The sequence below is a fragment of the Centroberyx affinis genome, unplaced genomic scaffold, assembly GCF_046629955.1.
Source record: "Centroberyx affinis isolate AG114_WGS23_722 - 3 ecotype Tasmania unplaced genomic scaffold, CSIRO-AGI_Caff_v1 ptg002261l_1, whole genome shotgun sequence".
NCBI lineage: Eukaryota > Metazoa > Chordata > Actinopteri > Beryciformes > Berycidae > Centroberyx > Centroberyx affinis.
In genome coordinates, this window is record NW_027280549.1 from 32731 (window position 1) to 52661 (window position 19931).

The 19931-nt window shown below is 39.8% G+C and overlaps 1 protein-coding gene across 1 annotated transcript; it reads right to left on the minus strand.

Moving 5' to 3' along the window:
* Nucleotides 1–503: 503 nt before the first annotated feature.
* On the minus strand, nt 504–19465 carry LOC139655446 (rho GTPase-activating protein 8-like). Its single transcript, XM_071532859.1, has 13 exons — nt 19388–19465; nt 18251–18307; nt 13337–13468; nt 12185–12272; nt 11612–11743; nt 10056–10142; nt 9873–9971; nt 8126–8236; nt 7839–7912; nt 6813–6890; nt 5649–5777; nt 4460–4563; nt 504–2088 (listed from the first exon to the last, which is right to left on the minus strand). The coding sequence occupies exons 2-13, from the start codon at nt 18288–18290 to the stop codon at nt 1891–1893; spliced, it is 1272 nt and encodes a 423-aa protein (XP_071388960.1). The 5' UTR covers nt 18291–18307; nt 19388–19465; the 3' UTR covers nt 504–1890.
* Nucleotides 19466–19931: the final 466 nt, after the last annotated feature.

Sequence of the window (19931 nt, forward strand, 5' to 3'; positions counted from 1 at the left end):
AAAACAAATTATGCGCTTTATCAAAAAAAAAAAGATACGAATATGCATCAACATTGTGTTACGTTTGCCTTTTTTAAATGAACAAAACTGGGTTGATTATTATGGAATTTGGGGGAGGGGGGGGGGGGACGGAAGCCAAGTTGGCACTGCCACGGGATTTTTCTAGTCCGGGTGAGATTGTTCCCTCTGAACTTCAGACGCAGGGCCAACATGCAGCTCCTGATACCAGAATGTACCATTTGATGCATATCATGCACTCTGCCTCTATAGGAGTCTATAGGATGCTGCATGAAAGTGTCGGTAAACTGGCCCGACTGCAATGAAATTCCAGGAATGAGGTGGATTAAGAAATGAAAACCATATCAGTGCTCATGTTGCATCCATAGTACACCCTTCATACCCCCCCCCCCCACCCTCCACCCCACCCCGAGGTGTTCGTCCCAGCCTCTTTTTTTTTCTCCATCCATTTCCAGAATCTTCTCCGGGAAGAAACTGTGCAGTGCTTACTTAAAACAGATCTATTTTAATACACGACGACACAACATTTGAACAAATGAAGAAAAAAAAAAAAAGTTAGTTAAAACATTTTTTATATTCTTTTATCAAGGAGCAAAAAAAAAAAAAAAAAAAAAGAAAAAGAAAAGAAACATTGGAATTTTTTCTATTGTTTGCCAGTTCTGCATTCTTACTTAGCTTGCAATGTTCAATGTATTCTTTTGCCATGAGAACGGTGGAGCGGGAACGAGGAGAAGACGACACGAGCTTGTGTTTAGATGGAAAAGAAAATGTCTGTTGGCTGTTGAAGTAGAGTTTTTTCTTTGTCATTAATAAGGGGACTGTCCAGTGGATAGTGTGTATAGGAAAGTGTTTGTCTTAAATATGCCAATGTAGTTTTTCTTCTTTATGATGCATTAAAAGTTGATTGATGGAAGTTGGTAAATGGTAAAGAGTAGTCTCACTTTTTTGTACCAAGTTCTTATGAAAAATTGAATCATTAATAAACAAAAGTCAAGAACAAATATTTGATGAAAGTGTCTATTTTCATGTGAAATGCACCAAAGCCGGTTATCTACAGCGTGCAGTGCAACCATCAACATTGCATAAGGCTATATGGAAGCTGGCGATATTGACATTAGTGTTCTGTGCCGCTGACAAACCAAACACCCCTACCCCCCTTTACAAACACACAAGCAAAGAGAACAAAGAAAATAGACAAAATACATAGGACAAGACAGCTAAACACACACTGATAGAAGTACAGGACGCAATACTTGGTTTGCAAACAGGCAGTCAGACAAGGTTTAGTGGAATACTTGATGTTTCAGCAATCTTTTATATTATAAAAAGCTCCCACATCTAAGTGATAAAGAACCCCTATGCATTGATGTCTGCCACCTGCATTAGGGTGTATGGAGCCACTGTTTCCAGACAAGAAAATACAATTTTTCAAAGGACAAACTAATAAGTCAATCAGTAAAAAAAAACAGCGCCTGTTCCTAAGGCTTTTGCTTTTAGATCTCTTATTAATCCAGACAGCAGAAAGCTCCCCAGACTCTCCTTTTCTGAGGTTATTGCCACAGAAAGGCTAGCACCACTGTTACTTGGAGAATGCACACCATTTTCCGGGTTTTTAAAAGGTGGCAGAGTTTTACCATAGTCACTTTTGAAACTGTCGACGGCTGTGAAAAACTAGTATTAGTCTGGGAATTAAGTGTCACAATCGTTTTGTTCTCGACCAGCAGCTTGTTGGCTTTTCTTTCCCCTGGACCCGGCAGAGAAACACTACATTCAAATTGAGTTAAGCCAAAAGGGGATCGGTGTGAATAGCTGGAGTCTGTGCGCCGTTGAAGTGTCATTGTAGTAGTGTTGCGGTAATGTCCCGGTGCCGGTTCAGGGCGTTACCTGGCCGGCCGGGTGGCGGGAGCCGAACACGGTGTCGTGATGCTCGATGAGGATCTCGGTGAAGATGTTGATGGGGGTGAGAGCGCTCAGGGACACGGAGCCCTGAGGGGGCCACAGCAGGTTCACCCCAAACACACACGCCAGGTTGGACGGACTCATCTTGTTGACGATGCTCTCCAGAGACACCTGGCATCAACAGAACCACAAAGGAGCTATTACAAAGTGAAGTAGGACTGGGTGATAAGGACATTGCGATAATCATTTCAAATTATTTTGATATACGATATCTGCTAATATATAAAACCATGTTAATAAATTGATGTTCATCACATTGAACAGCATGGTAATACAAAGCACAATCATGAAATAGACAACAGGATTGTGTATCACTCAATATCATTATCACAACTGAAAGATGATAACCAATATTGTTGAATTACTGCCCCATTTTAAAGAAAATAAGCTGTGATAGTTTTGCTACTCTCTATTGCCAACTGATATAACACCATAGCAGTGGTGGAAAGTAACTAAGTGCATTTACTCGAATACTGTACTTAAGTACAATTTTGAGGTACTTGTACTTTACTTGAGTATTACCATTTTATGCTACTTTATACTTCTACTCCACTACATTTCAGAGGGAAATATTGTACTTTTTACTCCACTACATTTATTTGATAACTTAAGTTACTAGTTACTTTGCAGATTCAGATTATTAATACAAAATATAATTAACTAATAAATTGTGATGTATTATTATAGATTACTGTAAGCTACCCAGCAGTATATAAAGTAGTGGAAATCAGCCCCACCTTTTCCAGCTGCAACATTAAAGTGATGCTTACACATTAATGCATCAATAATTATAATTCAATAATATAATATATACTGTATTATTCTGAAATGGGCCATTCTGCATAATGAGTACTTTTACTTGTGTTGCTTTAAGTACATTTTGATGCTAATACTTTTGTACTTTTACTTGAGTAACATTTTGAATGCAGGACTATAACTTGTAACAGAGTGTTTTTATACTGTGGTATTTCTACTTTCACTTAAGTAAAAGATCTGAGTACCACTGCACCATAGTGATTCAACCTATAGCCAGTTCATGAAAGCTTTTACATTTGCCATTCTAAACACCTAGTGTCTGGTAGCTCTTCCTCAGGTGCACAGGAAATGATGCGTTTACATTTCCCTGTAGTTAGCATGAGCAGTGATAGCCACCATGGCTGAAGAGACAAAGAACAGAGCGCCACCTACAGAAACTCAAACTGCATCGACAGAAAATCCAAGGAAAAAGACGTCACAGCGCCGGACACAAGCGATTTTGAGGATTACCATTGAAAATTTTTAAGTGAGCCAAAAATCTGTCGAGGGCGAGTTGCTTAAGTGCAAATTCAGGTTGGAGAGAAGGCAGAGCATGAGAACAGGACTGTGAGTATTAAGCTGGCCAAAAGGTCCATCATGTCGATGTGTTGATACAATTCAAATTGCTTGTGGAAGTGTTTGGCTAGCTAGTAGAACATTCATTGTCCTGGTTTCCTGATAAGGTAAGTTGTGTCATTTTACAACATTAGATTGATTACGGTCTTGCATATTGTTTGTTGGACTTCTTCATTGTAAGTGGGCTTAATCCTTTGATGACAATTTATTGATCCTCATGGGGAAATTAGGTTATAATGTTGGAATAGGCCTTGCTACTTGTATGTTCGCAGTAACAGTTGCTAAGTTTTACTAGTGAGCTATTATTGATGATCTGATTTTTCATTGTTACATTTCCACTTGCAAAAATGTCCACAGCTGGCAAGCATGTAACTAGAGCTGAGCTAGTTCTTACTTGTTTTTTCACATGTAGAGAAGTGTTTGTAAAACAGTGTTCACCAGATGTCTCTCTCTCCTCTGAAGAGTCTCAGTGTGAGTAATTATGCTTGGTTTGCCCTGATTAAACAGTCACTTGTCAAGGTGACTAATGGCGCCTGTTGGAATCTCTCGGGAACATTATACAGTTGCACCAAATTGATCTTACACAGTGGGGTTAGAGCTGCATCACATACATTTACATCAAATCAGTATGCTGAGACTGACCGTGAAGTGGAGTGAGTCTGGGCATTTATCTTGGGGAGAAAGCATGTTATGTAACCGGGATGCAGAGCAGACAAGCAAAGACAACAAAGATGCACTGATAAAACCAGCAATTTAGCCATGATATTTTTGGAACAACCGATTGCAACTTTTTCTACAGTGTAATTAGGAATACATTTTCTTGTTATATCCCTCAAAGACAAGCATCCACGTATGCATCTCACCAGAGCTGGAAGAGTAAATGGTCAGCAATTTGCAGCAATCCTGGTTAAAGCTACAAGGCAAGAATTTAATGCCATGTTGCCTGCAACATTGTGCAAATTAGTGACATTATTAGCAGCCAGTCCATTGCTCTTCATGGACAGTGGTTGTAGGATATATACAGTACAGTACTATGCTATACTATGTGGCTTTCTGAGATGCTGCAAATGGATCTATATGAGGTCAACTACTATAGAAGAAGAACACCTACCATGTGGAGGAAAGACAGCAGGTACTTCAGCACAATGAAGTTATGTTCTGGAAGACTTTCAACGATCTCCTTACACCTTGTCACCCGAAGACTGCTCTCCACCTCTGCAAGATAAGAAGAATCCTTACAAGAATTCAATGAATTGAGTTTCATTCATACCTACTCTAATATACTGACACTAACATAAGATACATACATACAGATAAAGTGCACATCTTCTCCTCTCTTAAGCTGACTATACAGTACCACTCGGAGGTGAAATAAAGCACAAGTTGGATTTCATAGTCAGATGAAACTCAGCAGACATGGATACACTCATCTCAGCTTTGGTTTGTGCCTTTTGGAAATGAGACCATGACAGTGTTAAAGCACATGAACACATTGAAAGACGGGATAGATTCAGGATGTCTGCTGTTCACCACAAACAAGAACCAAAAGAGTTGTTCTTTCAGACAGCCTTGACTCTGAAAGATGTTTTCAGGGGTTTCACTGGCAGCCCTGCTCTGCTTGTGGTGGTGAATCCATATTGGAGCACTGGGAGTGACAATCTTTCACCTTCTGTTGACTCTGCTCGCCTCCAGCTCTGCTTTACCAGCCCCATCTCCCCTCGACTTCATTACATTCTCACTGTAATCTACACACCATTTACTTTCCTCCACTCTTTGCTCACAGGGTAATTATTGATCGCACCGTCGTACAAAATGACTTGGAGCGAAAACTCGGTCCTAGTGTGATGATTCATTTTCAATACAATTGCCTAGTTTTCCATTATAACTAATGACCCTTTGCTGCCAGGCTACAGACAAAAGCCTGGAAAATTATTTCAGCCCAATAAAAATTCCCTGTTATCCCCCGGTATCCCAGTGGATCAGTGCAGGCCAAGGAGAAGAGTGTCCTGATGTAAAATTCCATGACCTTTCCATGACTCTCTATAACTAAGTCGGAGCACTTCCATGAGTTAAAAATGTTCTTCCTTCCTGGTTTGCTAATGTTGTTTTTCAGGCTGGTTTCCACTCCAGTTGGGCCGAAAACCATCTAATCCTTTGAATGTGTCAAACAATTTGGAAAATACAGTACATTCTGCTATATTCCTGTGAAGTGACCCATTTGTAAAATTCCCTGATATTCCCAGGCCTCCCTAGAGAATTTATCAAATTCCCTGACTTAGTAGTACTTAGTGAGTACTTACTGACAATGTCCAGGACCTGGTCGTACATGGGGAACGTTAGCAGCGGTTCAGGCAGTTCTCTGAGGAAGGTCTTGAGGATGACGGCGGGAACGTGGACGTCACCGTACTGCTCAAAGCTCACCGGCTTCCCTGTGGGGGGTTACGACACATTATGACACACAACCTGGACGTCCAGGCAGAACCGGACATGGAGACTTCAGACTGGACTGCAACATCTCAGGAGTGAAGTCGCTATTGCTCTGCTCGCTCTTGAAGACGATGATGAGGAGTCCACATTTAAATGGGATCATCGTTTCTTTTCCCTGTATTAGAAGTATCACTAAGTATCACGAGTAAATATGGAAAAATGTGAACAAACCAAATATGAATCAATATATTAAGGATCTATCATCATGTGTTGCTATGGAAAAACTAACATACATTACTAAAGGAAAGCTGGAAGTTTTTGAAAATATCTGGGGGAGTTTCATGGAGTTTTTGAAACAAAATGTTGGTAATGATCAATAAAGGCAAAGATTGGGGTGGGGGCGGGGCAACTGGAATAAGGCTATAAAGTGGAGTAGCCCATGTGATCTTCCAAGATTTCTGTACATTTTAATTACGGTAACATCTGTATCTTCACCTCTGTTTTAATTACTATGTTTTTATTTACTTGCCTATTCATTTGATGGTATACTGTATTTGCTGCCAAGATTGACCATTTTTATTTTACTTTATGTACTGTTTGTTATAATTGAAAAACCCCAATAAAAATATTGTTAAAAAAAAAGTAGCACAAGTAAATCTCCTGACCTGAATAAGACGATAACTGGACTATGGCCAATAGCTGTGATGATCTTTGCATGTAAATGTAGTCATTGGCTCAGCAGTATACTCTATGAAAAAGCATAAAATGAGCCACTGATCACTGCGTTTTGGAAGCTGTCAAATGTAGCCCGAGAACAACATACTGTACATCGCTCCCGATTCAGCATGGGACCGAGGCTGGAAGGCCTAATGAAGTGGAAAGTTGACTGAAACGGACACCATCTCAATCTGCCGGCAACAGGAGGGCGGCCTGATGGCATCTGAGCCCGCTGGAGACAGAGTTTTATTGATCCCCACTTCCTGGTAGAGAGAGATAAAAAAAAAGCCCTGCCGCTGGCGGAGGGAGACCCCGCTCACCCAGGTTATAGAGTTTCTGAACGTCCTTGATGAGCTGAACGCGTGCTGACCTCCTGAAGATACCCTCCGTCCTGAGCCCTGAGAGAGAGAGAGAGAGAGAGAGAGAGAGAGAGAGAGAGAGAGAGAGAGAGAGAGAGAGAGACAGAAAGAGAAAGAAGATTCCTTCACTGATAACTATGCTGACAGAAATCTCGAAGATAATGCATTTAGTCCTAGTGAAATAGGCCAAATGGTTGAGATTTGTGTAAAAACACCAAAATTGGTCTACATGTACAGTTCAATGCACTGAATATTACCACAAAATGGGTTTTCCTGTAGAGAAGCAGGACCATTGACATTTTCCCATATGTCAGATGTATTGTCAGACAGTGAAATGGCTGTTTCATTGTATATCTTTACACAATATTAGCCTTAGCCATCAAAACATAGGTACAGACATATTTTTTCAATCCTATCAATGTTAGTTCAGCAGATAAGAAGGAAAACCCATTTGCTGGTGATGGAAAGAAAAAATGTCCACCACGGCTGATTGGTACCATCTTTCCAATGACTCCAATTCCCAAGCCTCATTATAAAACCTGTTCCACACTAAAAGGTTATGTACATACAAAAAAGTACAGCAAAAAAAATAACTAGATTTATAAAACCGTGCATATGCTTTCTTACTTTAAATCCCAGTCAAATTGTAATGTTGCGCACGTGAATAAGCCTCACGTCCCACCCTGTTAACTCCCACAATTAGCCATAAATGCTTAATGGAACTCCCCCTAATGAATATTGATATGCATTTGAATGTGTTTGTCCATGCGTACACACTAGGCAATGTATATAAATGAGGCCCCAGGGCATCAAACTAGACTATATTGTACACCAATTCTGGTGCTTGTACACAAATCTGAGCAATGATGTACATTTCACCTGGACTCATTTGAAGGTTCAGTACAGTAATCATGAGTTGTACTTCCAGATACATTTACTTCAATCACATTTACCATCGATATTGGCACTCCAGACCACGACACCCACCTTTTTCTTTCAGATACATCACTGTCTGAGAAATCACAGGTGGTATCATCGCGTCTTTGTTCTTCTCTCGGATGCTGTTGAGAAAAAAAAAAAATTTGTATTCATCCCAGATGAACACGACGCCCGACTGACTTATCATCAGTGTGGCTGGAATATTTATGATAACGGATAAATCCCTTGAATTTTCATTAATAACCCGGTTCACCGATTAGATGCAAAATTCATGAGACGAGAGGCCGAATTCCTCTGCATTCATACTGCGTGAATAACGGTGAAACAACACTCACTACTGAAGGCTGACGCCGAACTGCTGTGTGGGCAGCGGGGGCCGAGGCGGAGGGGTTTTCACCGAGGGAGAGGAGCCATGTTTCTGTGCCGCTCGTAACCTTTCATCATGTCTGTGGAATATAATATGTACATAAAAACAGCATCTGTTGTTTTCTGCTTCCGTTAGCATATAATGTGCAGATTAAGACCAGAGTTTGGCCTTCAATCTGAAAATGATATCCTCTAAAGGGGGGGACAAATAATGGAAACACCTAACAATAAGGGCCAAATTTGCCCTCAGAACAGCTTCAGTCCTCCTTGTCCATACTGCATCCTGAACTGTGTGTAGTGGATATTGGTGCTGTATGTATGGAGGGATTATCATCTTGGAATATGGGAATATCATGAGGCAAATGTGTTAGGGTGCTCCTGGTCCTGTGCATGCAGATCAATAATCAGACCTAACGACTTCCAGTAGATGCCGCTATACCGTTACAGATCCACAGCCGTGTTTAACAGTTGGCAACAGACATTGTAGGCTGAATTCTTCATTTGTGTTTCTCCAAATGTAAAGCAGTCTGGATGGAGGAAAAAGAGGCTCAAAATTCCAGCTCTGTGCCCCAGATGTGTTGGTTCAATTCTGTGGTAATTTTTTGAGTCTGTTAAAGGAATACTTCACCCGAAACTGAAAATCCTGTCATCATCTCCTCCCCCTCATGCCAGTTGAAACACAGGTGAAGTTTGTCCATATAACACACAGGGAGGCTGCAGCACAACTCCATAGCAGCCTTCTCCAAAACAACTGAAGTCAGTGGGGACCGGTTCTTCAGAGTTCCAAAAAGACCTACAGTATATTTACACCATCATTTAGTGCAAATCTTAACTACAGCTGATTGATTTGCAACAAATCATGGTGTATAGGTCTTTCTATTCACAGTGTGATTGTTTGGCTGTTTTTGTTTTGGAACTCTAAAGAACAGGTCCCCATTGACTTCAGTTGTTTTGGAGAAGGCTGCTACCAAGTTGTGCTGGCAACCTCCCTGTGTGTTATATGGACTAACAAATTTCACCTGTTTCATTTGGCATGAGGGTGAGTAGATGATGACAGAATTTTCATTTTTGGGTGAACTATTCCTTTAAATGCCTGTCTATCCCTGTCAGTGAGTTTCCACTTGCCACCACTGTTCCCCTTGCCTCATTAAATAATTTTGCAGTTATTGTGACTGATGCTCTACGTCTATTTGCCTCATGGATCTCGGTTGCCTCATGTTGCTTTGAAAATGCAAATATAAAAGGGGTGATTGTGAGCTCTTTTAATGCTGAAACACATATTCCTAATTGGCAGTCAACTTAATATGCCCCGCTTGTTTAGCTGCCTTTGAAATTTGCTGTTTAGTTTCTTCAAAGTTAAAAGTCCTTTTCCTTGTGGTGTTTCCATTTTTTTTTGGTCCACCCCCCTGTCTATTGCCACATTCATCACCATTCATCAGTCTGGAGGCAGTGTGTGCTTTGGTACAAAAAGCTGACAGCTGCAGTGCTGGAGCAAATGCCAATAATAAATATACTCAAATAGATAGAGAGCGTTCTACAGCAACAGCTAGGCTTCACTGAGTTGATACCACCAGGCTATATCAACTAGTACAAAACTGTTGATACTGCTCTTCTACTTATAGTATGGACAGTCCTTAGTCAGCACACTAACAACACACATCTGAGCCTATCTTCTCTCACTGGCTATATTTCTGATGAAAAAATATAAATAAGCACCTGAGTACGTCAGGAGGGATGATGAGCTGGTCGGAGTTGAGGTGGTCTCTCAGCTCAGCCAGGTAGTTCACATACGTCAACTTCTTGCCAAACTTGTGGCTGTGAGGACGACATGAGGGCAACTTTACAATAGGAAAGCCTGAATTTTAGCCATGTCCAACCGTGTGAATCAGTGGGCTTTACCTTATTAGGGGTTTGAATATGTTCCAGACAATCCTAATGAAGTTTGTGGGGTGGACAACGTAGAGAGCTTTCAGGTTCTTCTTGTATCTGTAACAAAATGCAGATAATCATCAAAAATACACAGAAGCGCAAAAGGATGTATAGGAGAACAAGTTCAGGTCCTGTTCAATCCCACAGGCCTTTCTGATTATGAAAAAGAGGATTATGGGAATTGAGTGGAAATTATACATTGGAAATTATATTCCGATGTATCAAATTAGAAAAGCTGAAGGTGTGAGGTGTATGTTTTTTTGGTCAAAGAAATGACAGTGATGGAAACTAATGGAAAATAATCAATCATGTGGAATAGAATGTCATACATGTTGTTTCTAACATGTATAACTCTGCATCGTGGCTGTATGACTATGACACTACTGGTACATTAGAATTGTAACAACTTGCCCGATACTAATCAATACTAATCAATTCTTGAAAGACTTTCCATTTTTCTGTTGGATGTGTTTTTTTTATGTTCAGGAAGCCAATTTATTCGCTTCAGCCCAGCTCATGCAAATGCATCGAATTAGCATTTTGCTTTTGCAAGATTTCAAGTTGGCTTGACTGACTTGACTGTGGGATGGAAACAGAGCTGCAGTAATTTTTACTTCCTTGTATTAATTAGACTAGAATTTATAACCTCCTCCTCTCCTCTCCTTGTTTCATCTCCTCTCCTTGTCTCCTCTCCTCCTCTCCTCTCCTTGTCTCCTCTCCTCCTCTCCTCTCTTCTCCTTTCCTCTGTCCTCTCCTTGTCTCCTCTCCCCTCTCCTCCTCTCCTCTCCTTGTCTCCGCTCCTCCTCTCCTCTCCTTGTCTCCTCTCCTCCTCTCCTTGTCTCCTCTCCTCTCTCCTCTCCTTGTCCCATCTCCTCCTTGTCCTCTCCTTGTCTCCTCTCCTCCTCTCGTCTCCTTTCCTCTCCTCTCCTTCTCTCCTCTCCTCCTCTCCTCTCCTTGTCTGCTCTCCTCTCCTCTCCTCTCCTCTCTCCTCTCTCCTCTCTCCTCTCTCCTCTCTCCTCGTCTCCTCTCCTCTCCTTGTCTCCTCTCCTCTCCTTGTCTCCTCTCCTTCCATGGTGGGACACACAAACACACAAACCGCTCTCCAATTATAGCAGTGGGATGCTGCTATAAAGAACAGACATCATCTGTAAAAAAACTGTTTTCTGAAGTGCTGTAAAAAGTGTCTCAGCCCTGACTGACTGACTTTGTCTCTTTATGCCTATGGTGCTGTGGTAAAAACAGCTAGCTTGTAGAAGTGGAGGAGGTTTTCTAAGATACAAGTCTAAAAAAGCCCCGGTTGCCCAAACTCATAAACACTCCCTTGCCATTTCTTAAACCTAAAAAAAAAAAAAAAAAAAATCTGCGTAAATTATTAATCAGAGTCTTTAGTCATAGTCTCCGGGGAAGGGTTTAATGGTTAGACTAGAGCCGTGCTGTAAACACAGTTAATTCCAGCGTAACTTTGGCCCGTCGGGGCTTGTTTGCAACACAGCGGAGGAGAAGTAAGGTAAGCTGAGGTGACTAACTTCCTGTCAAATTCGTTGTAGGCTTCTCGTAACCAGCGCAGGGAGGGCTTGTTGCTGCTCCTCAGGCCGTAGTGGAAGTAGACCACAGTGTAGTCCATCTCCACATACTGATCCAGCGTATACTTCAGATACCTGCGGAGGGCATTTTCCAGTGTTAATAGTGTTTTTTTTTGTGACAGTTATTTGGAGTTGAAAAGTGTTGATTGGAGAGTTGCTTGTTCACTCGTAGAGCTGATGGGGCTCATTCTATGCAGCGTTTTCATGTTCCTGCTAGTGGTGTCTTGTCCTGTGCCATGGAACACTGCTTTCACTCTTTCAGCCAGAGAGGAGGAACTAATCAGTGAAACCAGCTGCTGCAGTGTTTAGCTGGAATGAAAAGCTGCAGACTCTTCCATGGCACAGGACTGGACTCCGCTGGCTTAGAGGGAACACTGCTGTGTATACTTTATGTACGACTGAGATGCGTGTTTGGTTTGTTATACTAAAAACCCCTTGAATAAATTAGTAAAGATTTTTTTTAAAAATCTAATAAAGAGAGACAAAGATGCAGCAAAACATTTAGTCTTGACTCACTCCAGCAGGCGGCGGTGGTTCAGCTGGTGGGACGGAGGCAGGCAGCAGCTACTGAAGATGATCAGCTTCCTGCCATAATTGTCGTCCCCTAGAGAGGAAACAGCCAAGTATCAGATAGAGCGCCTAATGTTTCTTCCCCCTCTGGTTGATGTGCTGTTACTACTTTCTCTCTGAGGAGCCAGCCATAGGAACTCTAACACCTCTTGCCAACTTTGTTTTCATAGATATAAGGACAACCTGAAGGCACCTGCAGGTCAATAAAAGTAAATAATTACTTAACACACCTTTAAATCTTAACTTTAAAATACATGCATTGTCATTATGACAGAATTCATATAATTTATAGGCAGTAGTGGAAAGTAACAATGTACATTTATTAAAGTACTGTACTTAAGTACAATTTTGAGATACTTGTACTTTACTTGAGTATTTCCATTTGATGTTACTTTATACTTCCACTCCACTACATTTCAGAGGGAAATATTGTACTTTCTACTCCACTACATTTATTTGACAGCTTTAGTTACTTTTCAGATGGAGATTTGACACAATGGATAATACAACAAGCTTTTAAAATACAACACATTGTTAAAGATTAAACCAGTGGTTTCCAACCTTTTTGGCTTTTGACTCTTACAAAAAGCAGTGTGTAGTCGGGGTCACATTTCAGATGTCTATGAGTTGTTAACAGCTCCACCAAATAGTGATTTTTCCCTCTAAGCCTCACATGGTTTCATTTCAGTAAATGTTCAAATGATGCAATATTTCAGCAAAAATCAAAGATTAGAGAAAAAGTCCAAAAACTGAAAACAGATTTGTGTATCAGAACTTTGTTTTTTCTTCTTTCCTCTTCCATTAATCATCTCACGACCCCTCAGATTTATCTGGTGACCCTTTTTACTTCTACTACTTCTATCCTACTTTTACTTAAGTAGGATTTTTCATGCAGGACTTTTACTTGTAATGGAGTATTTTTACATTGCTGTATTGGTACTTTTACTTAAGAAAAGGATCAGAGTACTCATTCCACCACTGTTTATAGGTTTGACACCCACAATGCCTGTTGATGAGTAGAGTAAAGCATTCAGAATTTCTGTTTCAGTTTATAGCTACAACTTGATGACATTTTACAGATTAAGACCAACAGCTGACCGGTGACCTGGAGGATCCCATGTCGAGCCACATCATAATATGGGTGGGAAGTATCTGGGTTGAGGCTGCCGGTAGGAGGTGTTGATGGATGGTCCGCCAAACATCCCTGCTCTTCCTCCTCCTTCTGAAGTTCTGAATGAATTAAAAAGGAAAAATCCACCTTAAAACACTTGATGGTGGTCAGGCCCAGAGAATTTTTACTGTGTCCCGCAAAGTGTTTTGAGTAAGGGGTGCAGCCGCAATCATAGACACACACTCTAGTGTTACCCTATATTTAAATGGCCATACACCCATGTTTGACTGAGAGCTTCTGGGAAGTGTAGGAAATCACTTACTGAAGCAGAAGTAGACAAGGCAGGTAGAGGGAAAATGGATACACCAAAAACGTCAATTACAACATCTCATCACAAAAAAACTCCTGGAATATATTGAATATCACAGATTGATGATACATAACAGTGATTTTCCTTTATGAGTTACCGGTTAGGATTCCTTATTCTGATATGGCCATTTAACGTCAGGTCAAACATTTTGGGAAGCACAATCTATAACATGGTGACATAGCTAGGATGATGTTTTCATTCATGAGTAATACCATGATAGGAAAAAGCATCACTTAATTACAAATTCCCATATGACACCACCTACCATTTCCTGAGTAATGCCCTTATGTGCTGTTGTTTTTACCATTCCAAAACATATTATCTGGGGGGAAAAGACTAGAGCAGACCCAAAACACTGGGTGGAAACCTTCATTGTAATCTATGGCTGTTATCAATGTTTATTCTGCAGTGGTCCAGGAAGCCTTCTATAAATACAGTGCCTGTCAGATAGAGGGGAAATGCTGCAAGTGCCAAGCTGCTTGGACTGACTGGAATATGGTTGAATTTACTACAGTTTGCCAGGAGAAGCAGCACTATTTCTCTGGCCTGGCTCCACACACAGTGGAGGGGATTCCTAAAGCTTATTTGTGCTGGAGTTCCATAGGAGAATCATCTAATGAAAATCATCAGCTGGGTTTATAAGATGAATAGGTGAAGTGAATAGTCAAATAACCTACTTTTATGATAAGATAACAGTCTTTGGTACATATAAATGACATTTTTTGGTGATTGGTCTCCTTACTTTAATAATGACAGACATATATATACATACCTTTTGGATTTTTAATTTCCTATTCAATTTCCGCCTATAATTCATGTGTGTTTAAGTGTATACATTTCAAAGATGGACAAAGGTATTGATGAAATCTTTGCGTTATTGTATGCAATAACTGTCTGTGAACATCCAGTCCAAATTTGGTGACATTCTGATCATTATTTCCAGAGATACATGTGATAAGGCAGACGCTGTCCCTTTTGGAGAAGCCTAAATTTTCACTATTTTGGTTTTGGGGAGGATCCAAATAAACTTTTTGCAGTAAAATATTGCAGTAAAATATTTTTATACAACCATCCATTTCAAAAACTAGACATATTAAAGTTATGAAAAAACATGGTTGTGCTTTGTTCTACCTCAGGTAGGGGTATCTCAAAAACTAAAGCCTTTTTTGGAGATTTGTTCCTCTACTATTATATCATTTGGAAGGTTCAGGATTTTTTTCCTCTCTCGTCCATTTGTTATCCTTTGGTATAAAGCATCACAGACTGGCTGGGCTGGTAAACATGAGCATGCTGTGTGCAGCTGACTGATGTCATGTTGCATGATTTCTGGGTATTGATGTCCGCAAAATTACACTTACTTACTAACACTTAGTTCTCGCTGCCATTCAGAGCCACCGTATAAAGTTGCCTTGTGCAGCTTTAAAGTCACAAGTAAACAACATTTCAATGGTGTCTGGTGTTCAAAAGGTAAAAAATGCTTTGTGCTTTGTGAGCTTCACAAACTCCAGATTCTTCTTAACAAATACATTCCAGCCACTGGGACACAACCATGGTGTGTTGGGAGAAGGAAACAAGTTGTGGAGTTGCAGGTTTTATATGACAGGAGGGGTGGAGGGGGTGTATTGTTCAAAAATCTGTTATGGTATTATTAGTTGGAGTTTGTATGTACACCATGAAGTAACCACAAAAAATACACAGATTTTTTTTTACATGTATTGTTAAATAGGTGTACGTTATGATATAGAGAATTAGCTAACAAGGTGAAAAGCCGTTTGTCATTTAATTGTGACTTTCTATTTCCATGCATGATTTTGAAAAATCATGTTATGAACCCACCAGACCCCTCAGGTCTTCAGGTGCTGGTCTGCTTACTGTTCCAGGGTCAGAACAAAGCATGGAGAAGCAGCTTTTAGTTTTTTATGCTCCTCATGCCTGGAACAAACTTCCAGAACATCTGAGGTCTGCCTCCACTTTACAATCTTTGAAATCAGCTTAAAATGTTTCTGTTCGCCAGGGCTTTTGAAGAAATCTAGGGCAACACTCATCTGCACTGTAATATTTATTTATTTCTATATTTTCTTTTGAATGTGATTTCAATGCACTTTTCACTTTTCTAATCCTCTTGCACTGTCTTTTTCTGCACTAGTTTACTTTTTAAGACTTTTATCTTGTGGATCTCTTGTCTGTACTTTTGCACTTTATAATTGTACATTTTTTACCTTTACTAGGGCTGGGGATCGCCACTGATTTCCCGAATGGATTCAATTCGGATTCACAAGGTCCCCCACAATATCAATTTTGCTTGGATATGAAAGAGTTTCTCAGAGAACTAATGCTGTAAATTGTAAATTACAAGGAACCCTCCAACCTGGTGCATTATTAAAAATATTAATGTTTACATTTAGAATTGACCCCAAAGCAGTTACATTAATGTACTTTTTATTTAAGATGACCAACACACTACAGCAGTCAACACAATATAGTGCAAGATGTGCAACTCTACAGACTCTACAGGCATATATTGGGCGTATATTAAAAGATTGATCTCGGGATTTTATGAATCGGTATCAGATTTTTTTTTTTTTCACACTAAACCATGCACTTTTTGTATAGACAAAGACAATTTACAGTATAATGCTGCTATTCCCCTCCAAATACACTGCTCATTTTTATGTTTTTTTTCTTGGTACACTATGTGTATTGGGTTTTATTGTATTGAGTGTTTACTGTGTGTATTGTGAATGTTTTTATAAGAGCTCTTTTAACTCTCTATTTCAATTTTATTTATGTACACTGTAGTTCTAGGAGGAACGGTATTTCATTCTTGATTGTACATAAGTGCAAGAAAGAATGACAATAAAGAATCTTGAATCTTGAATCGTGAATCATTCAAATGAAGATCGATTTGAATCGGAAAATTGATTTTTTAAACCCAGCCCTAACATTTACTGTATTTTTTATTACTCTGTAAAGCACTTTGAATTGCCTCAGTGTATGAAATGTGCTATACAAATAGAGCTGCCTTGCCTTGAAAATGTAACCACTGGTTTGTACAGAAAGTGGGCCATGGACTTTTTTAGAAGATAAGATATTTCAGTTCTAAAATTCAACACAGCAGTCAGTGGATGTTGGCTTGGCTTTGTGTTAAAGGCTCTCTGCATGGTCATAGGGTTGTTTCCAAACTTCCTTGAAATGACTGGTCACTGTTTGTCTGATCCTTTGGCAGGGAGAGTGGGCAGTGACTCAGCTGGAGCCAGGAATGCAGGTCCTGGCTAGACCCTTTAATTAATAAAAGGTACTGTTACCAGGCCCTGCAGACACAATTATGAGCCCGGCTTGTCTTATCTGGAACATGACCTGTCGTCCTCCATCTCCTCCAATACTTCTTGAAAGGTTGGTCAAGCTAAAAATAGCCACAGTTGCGATGCTGCGGTGTTGCACGGAATGCGTAATTGTAGTCTGAAGGAATAAACCCTTGATTTGCAATTGGTTCTCCAGAGTGAATCACTTCCTCTGGTCTGAAGCCAAGTCCTAAGTTGACTAACAGAAGGAGGGCAACAGACTGGTGAGTTCAAGCTGAGATTGTTTGGGAGTCTGAGTCACGGCCACAGCAGCAGAGATCACCAGCCGTTTGTGCCACTTCTATTCAGAGTCTGCCGTCAGGGTTTCAAAATGACTTTGCGGTTTCACCCCGTCAGTGACGAGGCTTCGATCAATACGTTGGGTTTTTTTTTTAGATAGATTTAGATTCAAGTTGCCGATAGCTCACATTCAATATCTTCAAGTTTTACCATATTCATTCCAAAACATGACGAGTATTCAGTAGTTCCCCCAGAATTTTATTCTTGTCAAGGTGGAAAAGGCTCAGAAACAGTATTTAGACCATCATGGTTGACTCATTCAAAAGTAAACTTAAAACACATCTATTCACATTAGCCTTCAACCACATTTAGTCGCCCTAAATACTAAACTATGGTTATCCAGCTTATATTCAGTTTTATGTGCGCATGGTTACGTATATGCACTGTATGTTACACATTTTTGTGTTTTCATCTGTATCCAGGTATGAATGTACAGGAGTTTTATGTGCATATTGTGTATTGTTGTATTTTACCTCTCTTTTTATATTTTTAAATATTTCAAGTATTTTGTAAATATAATGTTTTATATGTAGTTTGTTAATGTTGCTCATTGTTTTACTTTATGTACAGCCCTTTGAGACATATTTTGTGATATTGGGCTATAATAAACTTTGACCTGACTTGAAACCCATGCTAAAAAAATAGGTTTAGCAGCTCTTAGAGGCAGAGTGACCCACCCACCTGTTCGTTGGTATGGAAACTATAGGATTACTGCCTTTAAATGAAGAATTGATTTACAATTACATATTTGGACAATTAAATAAATAAAGGTCGGGCAGGATCCTTCATCATATCAGAGGTAGACGACACTGACTGGCCGATATGTGATATTTACTAAATGACTCTCATGCTGGGTGTGTAACCATGTTTCAACTCACAGTTTATCTTACCTATTTCTGCCAGCTGCTCCAGATCAGTTGTTGATATCATTGCTGATGGTTGTCGGCCTAGCCGTGCACGGAAAGGAAAAAATACATCAATCATCAACATGACTTTAAGCGTGTTTGACTTCAGCAGCAAAAATGTTGCCCTGAGAGGTGAACACACACATTCATTTAATCGTGATTGCAAAGAAGTGGGAGTGAGCAAACTGCTTGGGTGAAGTTGGGAACACAATCAACAGCCTTACAATTCAGTCTTGTGTCCATTAGATTATATTTTTCATATAGTTAAGCATTGCAAAGAGTGGAACAATGCAATTTCTCTTTAAAAGTGATCATTTATGTGGCAAAAAACATAGAAAATCTGTTGTTGAGAGAGGTCTCTGTTAGTCCACATAGATATGGGGCAAATAAAGCAAGAGGCCCAAAGCATTCAATAATTTAAGCTGCATACAGACAGACTCTGACATACTGACAGCATCAGAAAATGTACAATATTGCAATGTGGCTATACTCTTTCAACACAATATGAAGCTCAGATGAAACTCTCAGGGTCACAAAGCTTCTATTAGCCAAGATAAACTTGACTTTCTAGCCACCAGGGTGCCAATGTGAACCAAAAGGCACCAATATGGTTCGTATAAATTGGGACTAATTACATTTATAGCTCTGAAATAGAGCAAAATGACATTCTTGGGAGTGGAAGAAATGGAATTGGGCATTACTGTTCTTCGAATCATTTCCGAAAACTACAGTTTCTCCCCAATAACCTGGACCTGAATTCTGGATAATTCAAGTCACTCTGTTACCTTAGTCTGGACAGAAGAATGAAAAGCTAGAAAGTCAGCCAACCTTGCGTTTTTTAATAAAAACGGTTTCAAAACGCTTGTGTTGTCTACCAGCTAACACACATAACTCTGTGAAAACCGGTGACAACATATTAGCACGCTAAACCTGTAGCACTATAAGCCAACTAGCAACACCTGAGTTCTTCTCAAAAGGTAGCCTGTACCAGGCAGCTTTTGCTACGCATGGATGAAATGCATAGTAAAAAATATAGAATATTTAATTTACCAAAGCATAAAATTACGTTGTAATTGAACGAGTGAGCAAACTTGAAGCAACATGCAATAATAAAACACGTACCTATCGTCAGGTTATTAGTAATAAATCCACGGCATCCAGGTAGAAAGTTGCTCTAAACTTCCTCAACCCGCCTGGCTGTCACACGAATTGCGCATGCTCAGTGCAGACGGAATGGACTCAAAGAGAGGCTGGACTTTCTGTAAATTAGACTGAATAATCAGGAAGTCTCTAGCCATCACTGGAACCATACAAACCTCCTTTAAACTATATAGTGATTTAAACTATCTAATGAGTAAACCTTGACATAAATCCATAGTATAAAATATAAGACATTAGAATACAAATGTATGTTATGATAGCGTTTTTGACAGAAAAATTGCATAAATGAAGGTTTTTCTCAGTATACAATTAATTATGAATCTTACTAGCCTTTGTCTGTCCGCCATGATAAACACTGTGCTGAAATAAGGAAATTGGCAATCTATTGTTTCTAGTGTATCATTCCAGAGGGACATGATTAAGTCATGCAGAAAGGAAATTAATCAGGCCTGTACATATTCACCACTGTATTTCTCATATGGATTTGGCCAAAACATATGTATGA

Coding starts and splice junctions, on each gene's coding strand:
- LOC139655446 (XM_071532859.1), bottom strand. CDS start 18,290: ATGATATCAACAACTGATCTGGAGCAGCTGGCAGAAATAG. Junction 5,778..6,812: donor TCAGAAACTCTATAACCTGG/GTGAGCGGGGTC, acceptor AACCCCCCACAG/GGAAGCCGGTGAGCTTTGAG. Junction 4,564..5,648: donor CCAGGTCCTGGACATTGTCA/GTAAGTACTCAC, acceptor CTTATCTTGCAG/AGGTGGAGAGCAGTCTTCGG.